General features: G+C 40.9%; 1 protein-coding gene across 6 annotated transcripts in view; it reads left to right on the forward strand.

The window, feature by feature from the left end:
• The window catches only part of ABHD18 (abhydrolase domain containing 18), a 57,501-nt gene extending 38,483 nt beyond the window's left edge, over nucleotides 1-19,018 (forward strand). For 4 of the 6 annotated variants that reach the window (XM_077279116.1, XM_077279113.1, XM_077279117.1 and 1 more), the window contains exons 7-13: nucleotides 2,854-2,871; nucleotides 4,888-5,026; nucleotides 9,414-9,503; nucleotides 12,717-12,818; nucleotides 14,143-14,476; nucleotides 15,527-15,689; nucleotides 17,776-19,018. In XM_077279116.1, coding sequence (XP_077135231.1) covers nucleotides 2,854-2,871; nucleotides 4,888-5,026; nucleotides 9,414-9,503; nucleotides 12,717-12,818; nucleotides 14,143-14,476; nucleotides 15,527-15,689; nucleotides 17,776-17,827 — 898 coding nt within the window. In that variant the 3' untranslated portion in view covers nucleotides 17,828-19,018. Of the gene's footprint in view, nucleotides 1-2,851; nucleotides 2,872-4,887; nucleotides 5,027-9,413; nucleotides 9,504-12,716; nucleotides 12,819-14,142; nucleotides 14,477-15,526; nucleotides 15,694-17,775 lie in introns of those variants that run through there. The other 2 variants (XM_077279119.1, XM_077279118.1) reach the window with 2 other exon arrangements.
• The last annotated feature ends 1,086 nt before the right edge of the window (nucleotides 19,019-20,104 follow it).

Genomic DNA, 20,104 nt, shown 5'->3' on the forward strand with positions numbered 1-20,104 from the left:
GGGCTGTGCTCTGTGCTGTATACTGCTGTGGGCTGTATATAGTTCTCTGTGGGCTGTGCTCTGTGCTGTATACTACTGTGGGCTGTATATAGTTCTCTGTGGGCTGTGCTCTGTGCTGTATACTGCTGTGGGCTGTATATAGTTCTCTGTGGGCTGTGCTCTGTGCTGTATACTGCTGTGGGCTGTATATAGTTCTCTGTGGGCTGTGCTCTGTGCTGTATACTACTGTGGGCTGTATATAGTTCTCTGTGGGCTGTGCTCTGTGCTGTATACTGCTGTGGGCTGTATATAGTTCTCTGTGGGCTGTGCTCTGTGCTGTATACTGCTGTGGGCTGTATATAGTTCTCTGTGGGCTGTGCTCTGTGCTGTATACTACTGTGGGCTGTATATAGTTCTCTGTGGGCTGTGCTCTGTGCTGTATACTGCTGTGGGCTGTATATAGTTCTCTGTGGGCTGTGCTCTGTGCTGTATACTGCTGTGGGCTGTATATAGTTCTCTGTGGGCTGTGCTCTGTGCTGTATACTACTGTGGGCTGTGCTCTGTGCTGTATGCTACTGTGGGCTGTATATAGTTCTCTGTGGGCTGTGCTCTGTGCTGTATATAGTTCTCTGTGGGCTGTGCTCTGTGCTGTATACTACTGTGGGCTGTATATAGTTATCTGTGGGCTGTGCTCTGTGCTGTATGCTACTGTGGGCTGTATATAGTTCTCTGTGGGCTGTGCTCTGTGCTGTATATAGTTCTCTGTGGGCTGTGCTCTGTGCTGTATACTACTGTGGGCTGTATATAGTTCTCTGTGGGCTGTGCTCTGTGCTGTATACTACTGTGTGCTGTATATAGTACTCTGTGGGCTGTGCTGTATATAGTACTCTGTGGGCTGTGCTGTGTATAGTACTCTGTGGGCTGTGCTGTATATAGTACTCTGTGGGCTGTGCTGTATATAGTACTCTCTGGGCTGTGCTGTATATAGTACTCTCTGGGCTGTGCTGTATATAGTACTCTCTGGGCTGTGCTGTATATAGTACTCTCTGGGCTGTGCTTTATATAGTACTCTGGGCTGTGCTGTATATAGTACTCTGGGCTGTGCTTTATATAGTTCTCTGTGGGCTGTGCTGTATATAGTTCTCTGTGGGCTGTGCTGTATATAGTTCTCTGTGGGCTGTGCTGTATATATTACTTTGTGGGCTGTGCTGTATATATTACTTTGTGGGCTGTGCTGTATATATTACTCTGTGGGCTGTGCTGTATACTACTGTGTGGACTGTGCTGTATACTTCTACGTGGGCTGTGCTGTATACTACTGTGTGGTCTGTGCTGAATACTGCTCTGTGGGCTGTGTTATCTACTACGCGAGCTGTGCTATAGTATGCAGGCTGTGCTGTATACTATGCGGTTTGTGCTGTATAATATGCGGGCTTTGCTATATACTATGGGGAGTATATTATATTCTATGGGGGAGGCCATGTTATGTACTATGTGGCTGTGTTATATACTATTGTGGGGGTATATTATATTCTATGGGGGAGGCTGCGTTATATACTATGGGGGGCTGCATTATATTCTATGGGGGGCTACATTATATATTATGGGGAGGTGGGCTGTATTATATTCTATGGGGGTTACATACTCTGGGGTGGCTGCATTATACTCTGTGGGGTGGCTGCATTATACTCTGTGGTGGCTGCATTATACTCTGGGGTGGCTGCATTATACTCTGGGGTGGCTGCATTATACTCTGGGGTGGCTGCATTATACTATATGTGGGCTGCATTATACTGTATCGAGGACTATGGGGAATACGTTATACTATATGAAGAACTATGGGGTGCATTATACTATGGGAAGTGAATTGTACTACATGGATGACTGTGGCGGTGCATTATACTATATGGAGCACTATGAGGATTGTATTATGCTATATGGAGGACTATGAGGATTGTATTATGCTATATGGAGGACTATGAGGAGTGTATTATACTATGTGGAGGACTGAGCAGTGTATTTTAATATATGGAGGACTATAGGGAGTGTATTATACTATATGGAGGACTATGGAGCACATTATAATATATGGAGGACTATGGGGTGTATTTTACTAAACAAGTAAAATGCTGCATATTCGGATTGTTTTTGCTGGAACAAAAAGCCTTGTTGTCAGCAGCACATTGCCAGTGTAAACTGTAGATGTGCTGCTGAAAACATGATACTGTATGGTGATCTATTAGTGATCGTTCTGTCTCATCATTATTCCTCAGCTGGTGGAAAGAGGCCGGGAAACAAGCGTTGAACAACTTCAGTATTGTCGATCAAACTCGTTTAGCGGCCTGAACTCAGCGCACGTAAATACAACAGAAAGGCTTCTGTGTGATGTGCAATATGTTAGCATTTGGGGACCCATTTTAAACTTTGCCTAGGGCCCCACTTTGCCTAAAACCGGCCCTGCCTACAAGTGTACAAAGATATTATACAGTCACCATGTGACAAGTGGGCCTGTGTAACTTCAAATGCCAGGGCTGAATTTTAGTCCCAGTCCGGCCCTGGTGACTACCATGCACAGTGCATAGCATCTTAAGTTAATCATGTTTCTTAAATATTCTTAGTCTAGCTCACCAGATGATGTTCTTGTGGCTGGAACACCAATTGTATCTCTGTAGACTTAATATGTTGTGTATAACGTGATGGGTTCATATCATTGTGTAATTATTCTTGTTTTATTTACAGAGAGCGTCTCATCATTTATCTTCTTGTTTATAACAGCTATTTTTGCAAAACAAAAAGTCATTTACTACGTGGCATGTTTGGCATATATACTACCTTTCATTCTTTTCCTTGACGTGGTTTCTTAAATGGCTACAGAAAACCAAAGGACCAATTGTAAGTGTGCATGTGTTTTACATTTACCAATTCTATTTATTTAACTAAAGTTTACAACCCCGTGTCATCAAAGACTTTTACACCAAAAAAGTGGCATAAAAGCTTTGAAAAGTAAAAAAATGTTGGTGTTTTCATTTCGGTTTCTTCCAGCTTAGTTAAAATGAGATGAGCCATACGCCAGAGTCTCACTCCAATCCCTAAATCCATGTCACTCATCAGGTGCTGCAGATTCGTGAAGAAGCGTGCACCTTTTCATGAATCCGGAGAGTCTGATGTCGCTGCACTCCCTCAAAATCACGAGTCTTTAATGACTCTGAGCTTATGCTTTCATACCAGCAAAATGTTCATCAGTATTGCAGTTCAATCCATCAGTGAGCTTGTTTGATGGCTTTCTGCAGCCTTATCTTTCCTTTCATGAATGATCAGCTAAGCTGATTTTAGGCAAAAGCACCATTACATTGGATTGGTTAATCTGCATGGAAGATGGTTTGAGAGATAAGGGTTATAGACCCTGTTGTCAGATGAGTTCACTGACAGATTCACTATTAAAGGGGGTTGTGCACTAATAATTACCTTGTTAGCTAGTACTGGTCAGTACTTACACAGAGGTGGTCACTACTGTCAAACTCTTCACTGTTTTGCGTCACCCCACCAATTTCCCATGTGTCATGTGAGCTGATATGCACTGGAGCTTCTTCTGCCTTCACTTCATCAGTGTTATCCAACATCAGTCCTGTGGGCTTGAGTTAGGAATCGCTGGTCTAGACCACACATTCCTTACATCAGAACTGTACCAAGGCTTCCAGACATAAGCACACCATAGCTTAATGGAAGAGAAGATCAGCGTGTCTGCTCTTCTGGTTGGACTGACCCGGTCTGCCCACTAACCCATATCTACTGATGGTTACATAGTTGGCATGGTTGAATATCTATTCAACCGTGCCAGCTATGTAACCATCAGTAGATGTCCATCAAGTTCAATCAAGAGATGGGAGAGGATATAAGAAAGGGATATAGGTATATCCATAACGCATGATCCAGTCTGCCCTAAAAGAGCAGATGTCCTCCTACCTCCTTTAGGCCACGTTCAGTATTTGGTCAGTATTTTACATCAGTATTTGTAAGCCAAAACCAGGAGTAGATGAAAAATACAGAAATGGTGATGTGTTTCTATTATACGTTTCCTCTGATTGTTCCATTCCTGATTTTGGCTTACAAATACTGATGTAAAATACCGACAAAATACTGATAGTGTGAACTTGGCCATGTGGCTAGTGTCGATCTGCTGGATCAATGTCCGGAACAAGGACTTTTTTCTTTGACCGTTCTCGCTTCAACCAGAACTTGAGGAATCACTTGAGGAACCCTTTCTCCAAACAGAGGGAGGTTTTTCATAGAGGGAATGTTCGGGATAGGCTCTGTGTGTGTACTACCTTGTTTTCACTGAACCCCCACAGAGCAGACACCAGGACAGACCATAGCTCAATACAGAATTGGGAGGAAAGGACCCTGGCTAATCTGGGCAGCTGGGCGGAGGCATCATGAACTCAGGAGCTAGAGCTGCCAGGAGGGAGCAGAGCTAGGAGGAGCAGGGGTTATAGGAGGGCCAAAAGAGTGAATCGTATAGCACACCCCATCCAGCAGACTTGAAGTTAGTCAGTGAGCACTGTGGTCACATGATAAGAAATGGGTGGGAATACAACAAAGGTGTAGAGGCTAATGTGTGACCATCCCATTGTGAATACACTGGCTAGTACTAGCCAACAAGAAAAATTTTATCTCTCATCCATAGCCTTTGAGCCTTACATGTGACAGATCAGTGATGTGACTTTAGAATGGGGGACAAAAGAGAGGCCGACAGCATTCAGTCAATTAACCTAAATCTGCTGTGCAGTGAGTGGCAGAAAGCGAAGTCGTTATCACAGATTGTAAGATAAGAAATGATATTCCCTCAGTAATAAGGAAAAGGCCATTTCTGCTGTAATCTGACTGTCATTGTGTTCTCTTGGATAAAAGGAGATCGAGCTTAAAGAATGTTTCTGACTTGTTTGTAATGGGTGGTGCTCTGGTGCTGGAGTCGGCTGTCCTCCTACACTGGCTGGAGAGGGAAGGCTATGGGCCTCTGCTAATGACTGGCATTTCAATGGGAGGACATGTAAGTTCTTCACATGGTTTCCGTCATACATTCTGATCTGTATGTAATACAAAACTCCAAGATTAACCTGTGAAAATGTGAAACACATTCTTCCACCTTCTGTTCGTTGCTTGGGAGTGTATACCTCTCTGTCTATATTATCGGTACATAGTCTACATTATACCTAATTGCTTCACCAAAATCCCTTTTCCACATATTTTCCAAACATTGGTCTGAGCTTAAATGTTCATATTAATTAAAATGAAAATGGAAAACATTATTTGCAAAAATGATAAACCATTAAAGTTTCCCAGCAACTTCTTCTGTGTGGATTATATATTTGGATTTAAAGTGGTTTTCCGATAAGCAAAGTACATTTTAATTAATTAATCTTGGGATAAAAATAAGTTCCACAATTTGATGTGTTAAAAAAAAAAAAAAAAAAAAAAAACAACTTGTGTTCCTGGGCTGAAATAATCTCATAAATGTGCCCCTGCTATGTACTGTGTACGTGTCTGATCATGTAGGAACATAATCTGAATATACAACAGATCTTTCTGAGGTAAAACATTCTTAAAAACATGCAGCAAATTTATTACCTCAGTCCGCTCCGATCCATTGCTATAATTTCTGTATACACTCTTTTGCTTTCTGCCCTGCCCAGTAGCTGTGGTGTGATCAGACACACATTATACAGTGCAAGGACACAGTTTTATAAGATCATCTCCGCACAAGAACATTTTATGAACATATCCAATTGTGGAAATTATTATTCCTAGATCTATTGATTGTAATATACTTTGTTCATGGGAAAACCCCTTTAAAGGAAATCTATCAGTAGGATCAACCCTCCTAAGCAGTCTATATGAGCATGTAGGTCATAGAAAGTTGAATAAAATGATACCTTCATATCTGCGATCTGGTGTCTTATTACAGAGAAATAAATGTTTTTCTTAGTAGGTAAATGAGCTGTTAAGATTTATGGGCCGGACATAGATCTTCTTGATGCATCCAGAGATTATTTTCAATGAAAGCGGCAGTTACCAGTGTGAGACATGTAATGACTGACAGTCTGCTCTCCTGAACTCAATGCGGAGTGGAGTGTGATTATTACACAGTACAGCAGAGCTGAGCCTTGTCTATTTGAAAGCACATATGCAGTTGTCCCTCTGTGCTGTCATCCCAGCTGTACTGACTCCCCCCCCCACACTAGCTACCTGTGAGAGGGAAGCTGAAGTGTTAGGGAATCTTCACATACTTTACTTTTCCAGCTGTTTTTTTTTATTTTCTCAAATCTGCATCATATCAATTCTGTGTTTTGCACTCATTCAAATGAATGCACTAAAAAGGACAATGAGTGCACATTTTATATGCTGCGTTTTTCCTGCCAAGAGATACGTTCTTCGTATAGAAGAATCCGCTGCAAATACTCAACGTGTGAACATGCTGTAAATTTTAATCAAGCTTTTCAGGGAGGGCAGACTGTCAGTCAATAAATGTCTCACACAGGTAATGCCGCTTTTCATTTAAAATAAGCTCTGGAGGCAGATTCTCAGGGAGATCTATATTCTTCACATAGAACAGTTCATGAATTTCTCTGGAATAAGTCACCGGATCACAGATATTAAGGTATCATTTTAATCAACCTCCTGTGACCTGTGTGCCCAATTCCCATATAGACAGGATAGGAGCGTTGATCCTACAAATAGGTTCCCTTTTAAGGCCTCAATCATACGGTTATATAACAGACAACAATTGCATTGCAATGCTCGAACTGGCCGGTGGCTCTCGTGACCTGAGCGTGACGGCATGTGTTTCTATGCAGCAGTCACGCTCGGGTCAGGCGAGTCATCTGCCATTGCGATTGTCGTCCATGTTATACGGCCGTCTGACTTTGCCCTAAAGCTAAGATACCTGTGAAGTCAGTCATTGAGTTATACAATAATGGCAGTTACATCAATTTTGCTGCAGAAATAGCAATAAGCTTTCACAAAAATGCGACATATGAGTAGCAGTGATTTTTTTTTTTTTTAAATATTTATATTCGTGCGACCAAAGCTCACAGTGCAATACGAGGGAATAGGTTCACGTCAACTTAATCTCACGAAGTCCAACCGCATCTGAGCATCTGATTTTTTGCGGTTTGCTTGTCGCAGTACCCTCACGATTGCAATGTGCCGAACTGACCGATGACTGTGCCAGTCGCCGTAGCTCTAGCCGAAGATCATTTTGCATTTTTTCCCCTTTTTGCAACATGAAAATAAAGTAGTAAACTTAGGTCTAGAATTCCTTTGTGTTTTTTGATTTTATTACTACTATTTAAGCCGCTTGAACAGAATTAAAAAAAAAAAAAAAAAAAATCCATATGGTAAGAGAGATGGTAAAATAATAACTTTGGTTATATGCACATGCACAAGATTGTTGATACCCTACTATAGTCCTCCTCCTTGTGTCCGTGGTTCCAGTACTTGTGCCATCCGTGTTTCTCACGGATACCACACGTACCTATTATAACCTATGGTGCTGTTCACATGTTCGTATTTTTACACCGTGCAAAACACACAGACATGTCTGTATTTTCCAGCAACACGTATGACAAGGGACAACACAAGTCTGAGTCTGTAAATAACATGTACAGTACACAGCATTCACGTGCTGCCCATGATTAACATTGCAAAGTATAGAAGTTTTGTAGTTTAATTTTTCTTGGTCCATACCAGAAAAACATGAATGACTCTCTGATGACACCAGTACCGTTTTTTCACGTACGTGTTTAAATACGGACATGTGAAGGAGGCTTTAAAGTAAGGAAAACCCAGAATGGTCACACTGAAGCTGTGAAAAAAAGCAATTTTCAATGGAAATTTACTGAATATCAACTAATGAAAATTAGACATTGTTTTCCATCAGAAAAAAAATCTAAAGAAATTGGCCTGAACAAAAATGAAGGTACCCCTAGAAAATGATCAAAATAATTTGACCATAGGCACATGTTAAACTGATGTCTACAAACTTGTAATCAGTCACTCTGGATATTTAAAGGGTGAATAGTCGTTGTGCTATTTGGTGTCATGGTGTGTATCACACTGAACATGGAAGCTAAGTACAAATTTGTTTCAGGAGATTAGAATGAAAATTCTAGACAAATATGTGAAATGTAAAGCCTGTAAGACCATCGCCAAACAGCTTGATGTTCCTGTTGCTTCATCTCCTGTAGCCCACCTCTCTGCATGTGACAGCAAGAGGAAAGTTGATGACAAATTAATGAGACCTATAGCTCGAATTGTAACCAAAGAAATTAGAGGTGAACTCCAAGATCCTTGTACTTCAGTGTTAGATCGTAGTTTATGTCGTTGTCTTGGCCAATGTGGTCTTCATGGAAAACGATAGAGGTGGAAACCACAGCTGAAAGTAAATTATAAAAGAAAGCGCAACTGGAATTTGCCAAAGTGTATGTTGACAAGCCACAAAGCTTCTGGGAGAATGTTCTTTGGACAGATGAGACAAAACTGGACCATTTTGGCAAGTTGCATCAGCTCTACGAGCCGTAGACCAAAATACCTGTGGACACATGCAGAAGTGTCACTGAAAGTTACAGAAATTGTGTTTGCATTAACGGGTTGTGCAACAAAATATAAAATTAAGGATACCATCAATTTTGTCTGTCATTTTCATTATTTATTTATTTTGTAATTTTCTCTTAAACCACAATTTAAAAACAATGTCTGATTTTCATTAATTGATATTCAGTAAATTTAAAATAACTTTAGCAAATTTCAAGTTATTTCAGTGACTATTGTGTTTTTTTTTTTCTTCTTATTTAAGGCTGCTTTCACACATCAGTTTTTTGCCATCAGGCACAATCCGGCAAATTTTTTAAAAAACTGACCCAGCAAAAGTTGCCGCCGGATCCGTTTTTTTCTCGTAGACTTGTATTAGCGCCAGAATGCGCCAGATGGCTTCACGTTTCATCTGTTTTTTGTGAAATGATGGAATCCGGCAACCGAATCCGTTTTTTTTTTTTTTTAACACAAATCATGCATTTTCCATTCCTCTCTCTCCATCTCTCGAACAGGAAGTCCAAACTCTATCCCCGGGTAAAAAAAAAAAAAAAAAAAAGCGGATCCATCGTATCAGTTTTTCACAATTTGCAACGGATCTGTTTTTTCAAAATTCGCCGGATTATGTCTGACGGCTAAAGGCTAAAAACTGATGTGTGAAAGGGGCCTTAAAGGGTTATGCACGTAGACAAAATTGTTGCTATCCTTCAGTTAATTACCCTATCTGCTCCAGTAGTTTCACATGTCTTTACTAGCCAACCTCCATTGATGTTGCTCCGTCCCCCACTGCCTCTGGGTACAATGTTTGATCTGACTTGCTTTCTATTGATTTTTACTTTATATTTCAGATGGCTTCTTTAGCAGTAACCAACTGGCCTAAACCAATACCGTTAGTTCCATGCCTGTCGTGGTCAACAGCCTCTGTAGTCTTTACTACGGTAAGTATTTCCTGTCCTTTGTACAGCTGTGATTGTGTACAGCATTACCGTTGGCCACCATGTAGATAACACGCAGGGAAAAAGTTTTATGCACAGACTAGCTGATTAATGTTACTTTTCATTCCACTCTAAAGAAAGGAAAAGTAATAAACTATCTAGGGGGTTCAAAGTGATGCAAGAGTTATGGTCATTCAAAGCCACATAGGCGCTACTGTTGGAAACTTGTCCCACGGTTTACATTTTTTGCAAGGGTACACATTAGGTTGTCCACAATTTTTTCATTGATGACCTATTTTTAGGATTAATGATCAGTGTATGATCAGCTGTTCATGGTGTCGGCAGCAGCCGGCCGTAACTGCTTGATTGCGGAGATTCTCCATCTTTTGATGGTAGCTGCGCAGGGTACTATACATCGGTCTCCTATTCAAAGCTATAGGGGGTGGATGTATAGTTCCCTGCCACCATCACTATCAGAAGACTGAGCAGCTCCGCAATCGAGCAGTACTGGCTGCCGCCGCTGCCACTAAGCCCTGCTGATCAGCGTGGACGTCGGACCCAGACAGATCAGACATTGGATAGGTCATCAATGAAAAGTTGTGGACTCTAGACAACCTCTTTAATGAAACTAGCCATAATAAAACCTATAGCATCAACTGGAAGGTAGACTCTGTGTTCAAAATTTTCATCTGATAGAAAAAAAAAAACATTTTTTTTTTTTCATGAAATTTGGGAAGAATATGTTCCTAGAAAGATCTATTATCCCTTGCCCATTCCGAAGCTGGAATGTCTGTAACTGCAAATATGGACTTAAAGGGAAGATATCATCAGAAAGCTACCTATTGACTAAGGGTACCGTCACACATTGAAATTTCCATCGCTACGACGTTACGATTCGTGACGTTCTAGCGATATCGTTACGATATCGCTGTGTCTGACACGCTACTGCGATCAGACACCCTGCTGAGAATCGTACGTCGTAGCAGATCGTTTGGAACTTTCTTTCGTCGCTTGATCACCCGCTGACCTCGCTGGATCGTTGTGTGTGACAGCGATCCAGCGATGTCTTCGCTTGTAACCAGGGTAAACATCGGGTAACTAAGCGCAGGGCCGCGCTTAGTAACCCGATGTTTACCCTGGTTACAAGCGTAAACGTAAAAAAACAAACAGTACATACTCACCCGTCGGTGTCCTTCAGGTCCCTTGCCGTCTGCTTCCTGCTCTGAGTGCCGGCCGGAAAGTGAGAGCAGATCACAGCGGTGCTGCGCTCTGCTCTCACTGTACGGCTGCACTCAGAGCAGGAAGCAGACGGCAAGAGACCTGAAGGACACCGACGGGTGAGTATGTACTGTTTGTTTTTTTACGTTTACGCTGGTAACCAGGGTAAACATCGGGTTACTAAGCGCGGCCCTGCGCTTAGTTACCCGATGTTTACCCTGGTTACCCGGGGACTTCGGCATCGCTCCAGCGCCGTGATTGCAACGTGTGACCGCAGTCTACGACACTGGAGCGATGATTATACGACGCTGCGACGTCACGAATCGTGCCGTCGCAGCGATGAAAATTTCAATGTGTGACGGTACCCTAAATCAACTGTGTGTTTTTAACTTTATTTAAAATATTTTGGCAATTTTTTTTTTTTAATATCTCATAGCACAATCTGTATTAAAAATTTAAATCTAGCTGTTTTCACATTGTTCACTGGGGCTATTTTAGACTCTGACCTTTTTGTTTCAGGAAATGCACATGTTCATTAGCCCCAGTGGACAGACTGACACTAGCTTTTGTATTGAAGTGTCTAATGAAGTTGTGCAATGGTTCATTGTGAAGGATGGGGAGCGGTGACATCACCTATTGTGATTGGTGGATCCTGTGTTATCAGCGGTGTATAGAGGTGTTACCTGTCATTGTTATTTCTGCCTCTGATAAGAAAACTCATATAAATGCTCTATGAAAGGACAGAAAGTAAGAATATATAAAAGCCCCAGTGGCCAAAGAGAAAATTTCAAGATTGCTATTTTAGGTGAAAAAATGAAGAAAATCCAGCGTGGTTGTCTTCAGTAAAATTTAGAAGTTTTATTTGCAATCCTTAAAAGTGGCAAAATGAGCAAGGATTGCAAATTAAGGCTTCTAAATTTTATTGAAGACAACCACGCTGTACTTTCTTCATCTTTTCACATGATTCTTGGACTGCAGCACTGCAGGTTACCTTGCGTTGTGTCTTCTAGTAAAGGTGAACTGACTCTTTCTTTTTGCTATTTTAGGTGTTTTTTTTTTTTTGTATAAATAATCATAACCTGAGAAAACAGATCCTCACTTTTTGATAAAAATAATACATGTAATACGAAAGCCCGATTTAAACAATTGCTCATTTTCTGATGATGGGTCCTCTCTAGATGTGTTTTGCATCCACCAGTTAGAGCATATTAAACTGACCACATCTTGGAATCATGGCTGCAGAGATGAGTATAAAAAGTAGTTGTTTTTTAATTTCTCCTTTTCATTACAGAGATATTTACTTGTAAAGTTTAGGTTATTTTGTTATGTTAAACTGTAACTGGGTGTTATCAGAAATTTTTCTCTGGAGGTGCGTACTTCTTCCTCTGCACAAGGTAGAACAACTGTAAGCAAGCAGCATTAGGTAGAGGAGAAAAGAACAGGCACTCCTCCCTGAGCGTGGCAGCTATTGTGTGGAGATACAGCAGAGCTGAGTTGTGTGTCATTACAAACACTGCCAGATCTCATATGTCTGCAGTCAGTATGTGAGGGTCCGAGCACGGCCCTTCCTGTGGAGTCAGGCGACCCTCCAATTTCGAATCTAAACTTTACAAGCTAATATTTCCGCAACGTAGAGGAGAAATAAAAATAAAAAATCTGTTTTACTCCCTTCTGCAGCCACCGTTCTATGATGTTGGCGGATTCACATGCTTATACTGGTAAAAGGTCCTCTTTCAAATGAAGTTATGTGAAAAGATTGTTCACCAGACGATCATTTGGTTCCCGGGTTAGTAAACAATCCATCTACATTGACAAGATTAACATTCATGATCTATACCAATGCAGTCTATAAACTGCTAGTTTGCGTTTTAATCTCTTTCTGTCTCCCCCTCCAGTTTGTAGTATTCTACGTAAATTTTGGGGGCTTGACAAGCAAGGTGTGGATTAATTTGTACTTCATACATGATTTTATTCCCATCATATTCTTGTCTGATATAGGGGGTTCTAAGTAAAGCTGTTAGCTGGGGAGAACTTGAAAAACAATACTGCACACAGTCCGTCTACGAGGAGGAGATAATGCATCTGCTGGAGTACTGTGGGGTAGGTACATTTTATGTCTTTTTTCTTTTTTTTTTTTTTTTCAGTGCCACAATAACTCACAGTTGGAAAGTGTAGTCAACTGCCTGATGAAACACATTGTATTTCTAAAAAATTAAGCTAACAGATTTTATACTGAAAAGAATGCCAGACATTAAAGGCGTCTTCCCAGCCCCAAGATCCTATCTCAATGTGTAACAGGTGTAATAATAATAATATTAGCAAATGCCTCCAATTACAAATGTAGTATAGTTCGTTTGATTAGCGATGTCGCTTACCCCACGTGCAGGGCATTGCAGTAGCTTAGGTATCCATGGTTACAACCACTCATACAGTGACACTTTAGTTGTTATTGGTCATTACCATGGATACCTACCCCTTGTATAGGTTATAGATCTAATAAAAATCTTAACTTGTGTCCAATTTCAGGGCCACAAAGATTGACAGTCCAACTATTGACCTGTTTAAAAGCCACCGATGCTTCCTACATTTAGTAGTTGCTTTGCGTAGTTACACCCATTAATTGGGATGTGGTCAAGATGTAGTAAACTATAAAAACTGCTACATGGTTCACCGTGGCCCCTTCAAACAGCAGGTCAAAAGGGATGCTGAGAGTCTGACCACCTGCAATGTAATACTGATGTCCTTTGCCAAGGTTGGTCAAACAAATTTAAGGAACCGGTTAACCCCTCTAACACCCTGACTGACAGCTCTTGGATGTCCAGAGCAATCTTTGCCTTTCTTGCCATTCTTGGAGTCCTTTCTCGCTCCTGACTGTAGCAGCTGCAGTGATACATGTATCCACAGCCGCCCGCTACACTGACTGCTGGTATCGGTGTGCCACACCACGGCTGGAGCGCATGCAGCGCTGGTACCCTACTCCTCTATACTCCAGGATGCAGCGACTAATTTGAAGAAGACTCGGGGCGGGTTGAAACGTCAAGATCTAGCACTACTTGTCGCTCTTCTGTCCCCTTAACTAGCACTATGGTGAACTACTGTTTTTAAATAAACCAGCATCAAACTGAATGAAATCGTTTTGTAGGAGTGCGGTTTATTTTCTATAAGTCTATCACGAAAGCAGCAGCAGTAAAATCTGTTATACAAACATGATTTCTATAAGGGTCAAGTTCCCTATATGGTTGTACTATCCATTTAATTGGAGTTTTGGGGGCGACAGACTCCCTTTTAAAGGTTCAATCTATTAAAATATAAAATGAACCAGTGTGGGAAATCACATGTATTGTTTTATGCCAAACATAGCGATGCAGCTGATACATTTGTATGGCGCCTGTCTTATGTTTTCTATCTGTTCCCCTATCTTCAGACAGATTCTTTCAAGATGGGCCAAGACTTTGTGAAAAATTCTCCAAAAAGCGTTGATAGCCTGACCCACCTAAAATATGCTGCTAGTATCTTCCGCCTCAACCGCACCAGGAAACCATTCTCTCCAGAGTCTATACAAGCATCAAGTGTCCATAACAATGAACTGATGTTTCAAAGTGACCCCAAAGGGGCGTACATCAGGCGGGCAATGACTGGTGGGCTAAACGGTCACCTAAAAAGCGAACAGTCAAAAAGAAGCGAAGCTCTGCAGAGGGAGTCACTGTTATTCATGAAAGGAGTCATGGATGAATGTACACATGTGGCCAACTTTTCTGGTATGGAAATGTATAAGTTGCTGTACAATGGGAGATTTGAAGCTGCGTGTTCGGCAACCTGAGTCAAATAGCCGTACATACAAAAAGGGGAAATGAAATGTTTGTGTAGAAATAATTACATGGTAAAAATTCATACTGCAAACAAAAAAAAACACCTCTCAACAGAGACTGATGGAAAATATCTGTATAGATGGTGTTTAGTTATTCCAGGCACATAGCTTTAAATATTAATAGGCTCCCTATATGGGCTGTATTCAGTAATTTAATAGTTTGATTGTTTATACTCTTCCCTCCAGTTAGGTGTACATATGGCTAAAAGACAAAGATTTTAAAGCATACATCTATTTTTTTTAATGCACTACATACCGTGCAGCAGATCGGTGGAGACCCTAATTCAGGGTCTGATCACTCATAAAGCGCTGTACAGAGCACTCTGCTCAGCAGACAGAAGACCTGAGCTTGTGCCTGACCATGCGCACTGGGTACAGGCTCAATAAAAAGTCTGAGCCCCTCTTTGGCCAGACTCATAGATTTTCTGTTGACCCCATAGACAGCTGTGCTCAGGCAGGAGCTCCGCACGTCCGCCTGCTAAGTGAAGGAACAGCTCATTTATCAATTGGAGGTGGACTGAGTTTGCTACATGTTGGGTATCATGTCTTCAATTAAAAAAAAAAAAAAAAATGGGTATTCTCTAAATAAAATACAAGTGCTTAAAGGGGTTGTATTTTTTTTATGTTAGACCTACAATATTTCAGTTGCTACCCAGGTTCCCCGTCAGTCTCTGCAGATCCTGCTCTTTGTGATCACTGCAGCTAGTGATTGGATGCCCATCTGGATCCAGCAGCAAGATGACTGGTGGGGAACCCAGGTAGCACTGTATAGAGAGGGGTTAGGAATCTTATGGCGAATGCTTAATGTTTTTTTTATTAACAGTTTACTTTAAAAAGATAATGTGGACAACCCCTTTGACTAAAATTCCTAATGCTAGTTTCACACCTGCATGTGGACTAATGATTTGACTGTAATAATCTATAATCATATTTGTTCCAGTTCCAGTGGACCCATCCTTGATCATAGTTGTTCAAGCCAAAGAGGATGCCTACATCCCAAGGGTTGGTGTACGCAGCCTCCAGGAGGTTTGGCCTGGGTGCGAGATCCGATATTTAGAAGGTGGCCATATCAGTGCCTACCTCTTTAAACAAGGGCTGTTCAGGTAATGATATTTATATTCCACATGAAATAATTCTCAAGAGTCTTCCTATAGAAGTCTGCATTGTATTGTTCCTCTTACTAGTTCCGGAACTGTCTGAATAAATAAAAGAGTAAATTTTGACCAGGGTTGCCTAAACTTTTACATCCCAATGTAAGTTGTTTTAACCTGGGAAGCTTTTCTGTTTATTTGCCCGTTGCCCACCCACTACTCTGTGACACGACTGTGGGATGCCATTGGGTTACCATAGCATCCAGGGGTCTACTTGAACGCCATTGTCTTCTTCCATGTTTGGGCTCCTGGAAGATTGTGTTAATCGTTAATTTCACCAAATATTGCAAAACTAATATATTACATTATATTGTGGAAACAACCATACAAGTCTCTAAAGAGGGCTTTAAAAAAATGGAAAATAAAAACCAAACAAAACCCCATAGGTTTAAATCCCCCTTTTTTTTTCACAAATATTTTTATTGAACAGTTTAACATTTTTATAATATGGGAGAAAGGGAAACAGGGAAAGGGAATGATGGTAGGGAAGGAGAGGGAAAGAAAACCCCATACGCAGTGGGGTTTGGAAAACAGGCATTAAAAAACAGACCAAATAATAGTTGCTTAAATATACTACAAGTATGTTACTTACAAAGAGAAAAAAAAAAAGAGTTAAAGTATTTTAACATTATAGTAGAGAAGCCATAAATTTTAGCAGAATAAAATGTTGCTTGAAAGCTAGGCCTAGCAGTAAAAATAACAGTACACTGGTCAAAATTAAAATAGCCTAAGCATAGAAAAACACTATATATACATGATGCTTACGTATAAATTGAATAAGTAGGTTATAAAGTAGCGTCATTATTTAGTAAAATTATATGATGCTCAGTAACATTAGTATACTCATTTAGTAGTCCGTGACGTAAAAGTAGATTAAAAAGTCATATAAAGATAAAACTAATGCCTGTAACAAGTCCCAGAGTGCACATGACACCCCGTAGACCTAGTAGAGGAAAGTTCGGTTTTGATCCAAAAAACTGACAAGTAAAAAAAAAAGTAAATATAAACTTTGAAGTGGAAATAAGATGTCTCAGCTACTCAAATGACTTATCGTTGATTAATTGTTGCATATTGATCCAGAACAGAGTCTATCAAATTGTAGAGGGAGAATTAAATGCGGCTTCGGAGGGCTTGATTCCGGTGCGTTTTAAAAATTCAATACCCTCGTCAGGAGAGGAAACATGAAAAAATCCTGACGGAAGTCTCACCCGGAGAGTCGATGATCTAGTCCTGGTATAATAGAGGCCAGCACGGAATAATGTACGAGTAATATGTGAAAAAGCTCTCCTATTTTGGAGAGTGACTTTTGATAAGTCCTTAAAAAAAGTCAGATGTTTATATGGAGATGAGAGGAATCTGGGAATCTTTGAAATACCCAAGAGTGCGTTCCTCACCCAATTTGGGTAAAACGTAACAATCACGTCGCATGACAGATCCTTGGAAAGAGTGGGCGGTCTGCGAATTCTAACCGCTTTTTCTATCAGAGGGCCTTCGACAGAATTAGGAAGTAGGTTGGAAATCATTGATGATATATAGCTCTCCAACTGGAAAGCCTGAATCGTCTCTGGTATGCCCCTAATTTTTATATTATTCTTCCTTCTAAAATCTTCAAAGTTGGCTAAGTTGGTTTTTAGGAGATCCATTTTTTCCTGAATCTTCTCCAGCGATTCTGAGGGTTTAGAGATGGTTTGGGAAACATTCTGTTGGTTTTTATTGAGTTTGTATTTATATACAAATGAGTCTTGGTCAAAAGAAGTTCCAGTAGTGATGATAGGAGGGATTGTCTCAGTGGCAGATTTAACAGAGGTTATTATCTCTTGAAAAAGCTTTTTAATGAAAGTTTGAGATGCCTTTGAGTTGAATGATTTCTTTCCTCCAAATAGACTTTATATGGTGAATTGAATGATTAAATTCAAAACTACGTCTCTACCCACAAAACCAAGTCCTCACACAGCTTTGTCAATTGATTAATAGTTACGTAGCGCGGTCTCTGCTGTTGAATGCAATGATTTTGTAGCAGGTTTTTTTTTCCCCACAGGCAAGCAATCTATGATGCCTTCAATCGATTTCTTCAGAAGTATCCTATGTGATTTTGTGCATCTACATCCATTCCATCCTCGTTTTGCAGACTGTTAATACCAGTAGTTAAGCCCGGCGTTGACTGAGAGAAGATCCGTACTCTTCAGTAATGTGCCGCGTCTCCAGACAAGAGGACATTCTTTTTAGGATTTGGAACAGCTGCAGCTGCCTTTTTAATTCAACTACTGCTGGGCAAAATAAAATATATATATTTTTTTTTTGGTGGGGCTTAGTAGTCCGTGGCAGTTTAGAACCCATTGACTTTACTGTAATCTGTGCCAACGCTGGTTTAAGATTGCAGAACTCTACTCCAGTTCATGCCAACATCATCTTGCTTTATTTGAGGTTTGATAGGGCTGGTCAGAGAGAAGAAGGAGAGGGTGGTGGGAGATAAGAGGCCAGGGGTCCGAAGCAACCATTAGTGCAGTGGTTTTATTGTGGTCATGGAGCTGGGGTGAGAAGCTAAATGGAAAAGGGAGCACTTGTGAGAGGGTTATCCTTTACCTTCAATTCTGCACTGGAAACAAAGCGCTGACATGCTAGATGCAGTGGGAAGTAAAGGGTGAGGCCCTCACACACAACAAGGTGAACAAGTTCTCTCTTGCATCCCCAATTTTACTAATAAACAGCCAGCTTCTCCTCGCCACTCTCATTACTCTGCTCCCGCTCAGGTTTGAGCAGTCCGGCCAGTTACAGCTTCTCATACGGTGCTTGCTCCACCTCTGACAGACGATGGGAACAGAGGGGGGGCTGAAATCATATTTTCGATTGTGCATGAAAAAAAATCTGAATTGTGTCATCCTCCAGTGGCGATTTTATTTGATTAATCACCCAGCCCTTAATTCAGTGTATCCTCCTTTAGTTCTGAAAAGTGTTTGTGTCTCTACATGAAGTCCTCTTTTTTTTTTTTTTTGTTTCAGGGTTATGATAAAAAAAAAGCTTTGGATGCAAAAAAAGATTGGACTACTTATTTCTCAGATTTAAAGGGTGTGAACACTGACACTTGTACTTTAATCATTTTTAACATTTTTATACCCTTTTTTTAAAAAAAGATCTAGTATATAACGATTCAGAGAAAAGAAGTAAAAAATGAAATGTACCTTTTGTGAATGTAAATTATTTGCTGTGAAGAATTGATGATGGCACACTGTTTCTTGGCTAATCAAGAAATGAATAATCTTGAATAAAAGAAATTCATAACATGTTTTTGTCTTTTATGAAATCAAATGTAGACAAGGCAATATTTGTTGTTGGGCTCAGTTCACATCTGCCATATTTAATCTGGTCAAATCTGTTGTGTTTGCCAGAAATCGTTCCATATTCAAATATGATAATGGGGTGTCTAGTTTACTCTTAGTTCTAAGGGGTAACATCTCTCCTTGTGGAGAGTGATAAGCCAGACCTTTCATGTCAGAGTGAGGAGACTTATATGCCAGGTATGCTCCTCTGGGAAATGTAATATGCAAATTGCCTCTTCAAAAAGGAAGAGAGAAACTAATATCAGTAAAATAGCTAGTTATGGCTGCAGTCCAAAAGACTCCACACAAAGGATATATGACATCTGCCTTCTCTTATTGCAGAAACTCAGAAGTGAACAGAAGGAACGACTAACCACTGTTAATAAATGTACTACATTTCTTTCCCTTTCCACCACAATTACTCTCATCATGCTGACATACACTCTAACAGTTTTGGCTCCATTACTCCTCACTCTCCTTCGCTATCCCCAAACCCCAGCACCCTCTAAACAAGTAATAATCTCTCCTTCCCTCCTGCCTCCCCACCTGACCTCCTCCGCTGACTTGCTCCTCAACCTCAGATCTCTCCTAATGAAACACAAAACAAGCCGCCCACTCTCCTTCTCCCACCTGCTATGTCTCCCTCTACTTCTCCTCAATGCTGGTGACATATCTCCAAATCCTGGACCCCCACATCTCATACCTCCCATTATTACCCCCTTCTATCGCTCCCAACCCAACATAAACACCCGAAATCTTGTGTTTTTGGCGGCCACGACGCACAAAAAAAGTTAAATGTAACATTTTTTTGTCCGTCTGTTCCGCTTTTTCCGACCGCGCATGCGCGGCCGGAACTCCGCCCGCTCCTCCCCGCTCATCACACTGGGCAGCGGATGCGTCGTAAGACTGCATCCGCTGCCCAAGTTGTGATTAATGTAGCACAACGTCCTTCGGGCCAACGGTTTGCGACGGCCCCGTACCGACGGATGTGTGAAAGTAGCCTAACTCTCTCTTTGACAACCTACAATCTGGCTTCCGTCCCCACCATTC

This window comes from Ranitomeya variabilis, chromosome 1 (assembly GCF_051348905.1).
Source record: "Ranitomeya variabilis isolate aRanVar5 chromosome 1, aRanVar5.hap1, whole genome shotgun sequence".
Lineage (NCBI taxonomy): Eukaryota > Metazoa > Chordata > Amphibia > Anura > Dendrobatidae > Ranitomeya > Ranitomeya variabilis.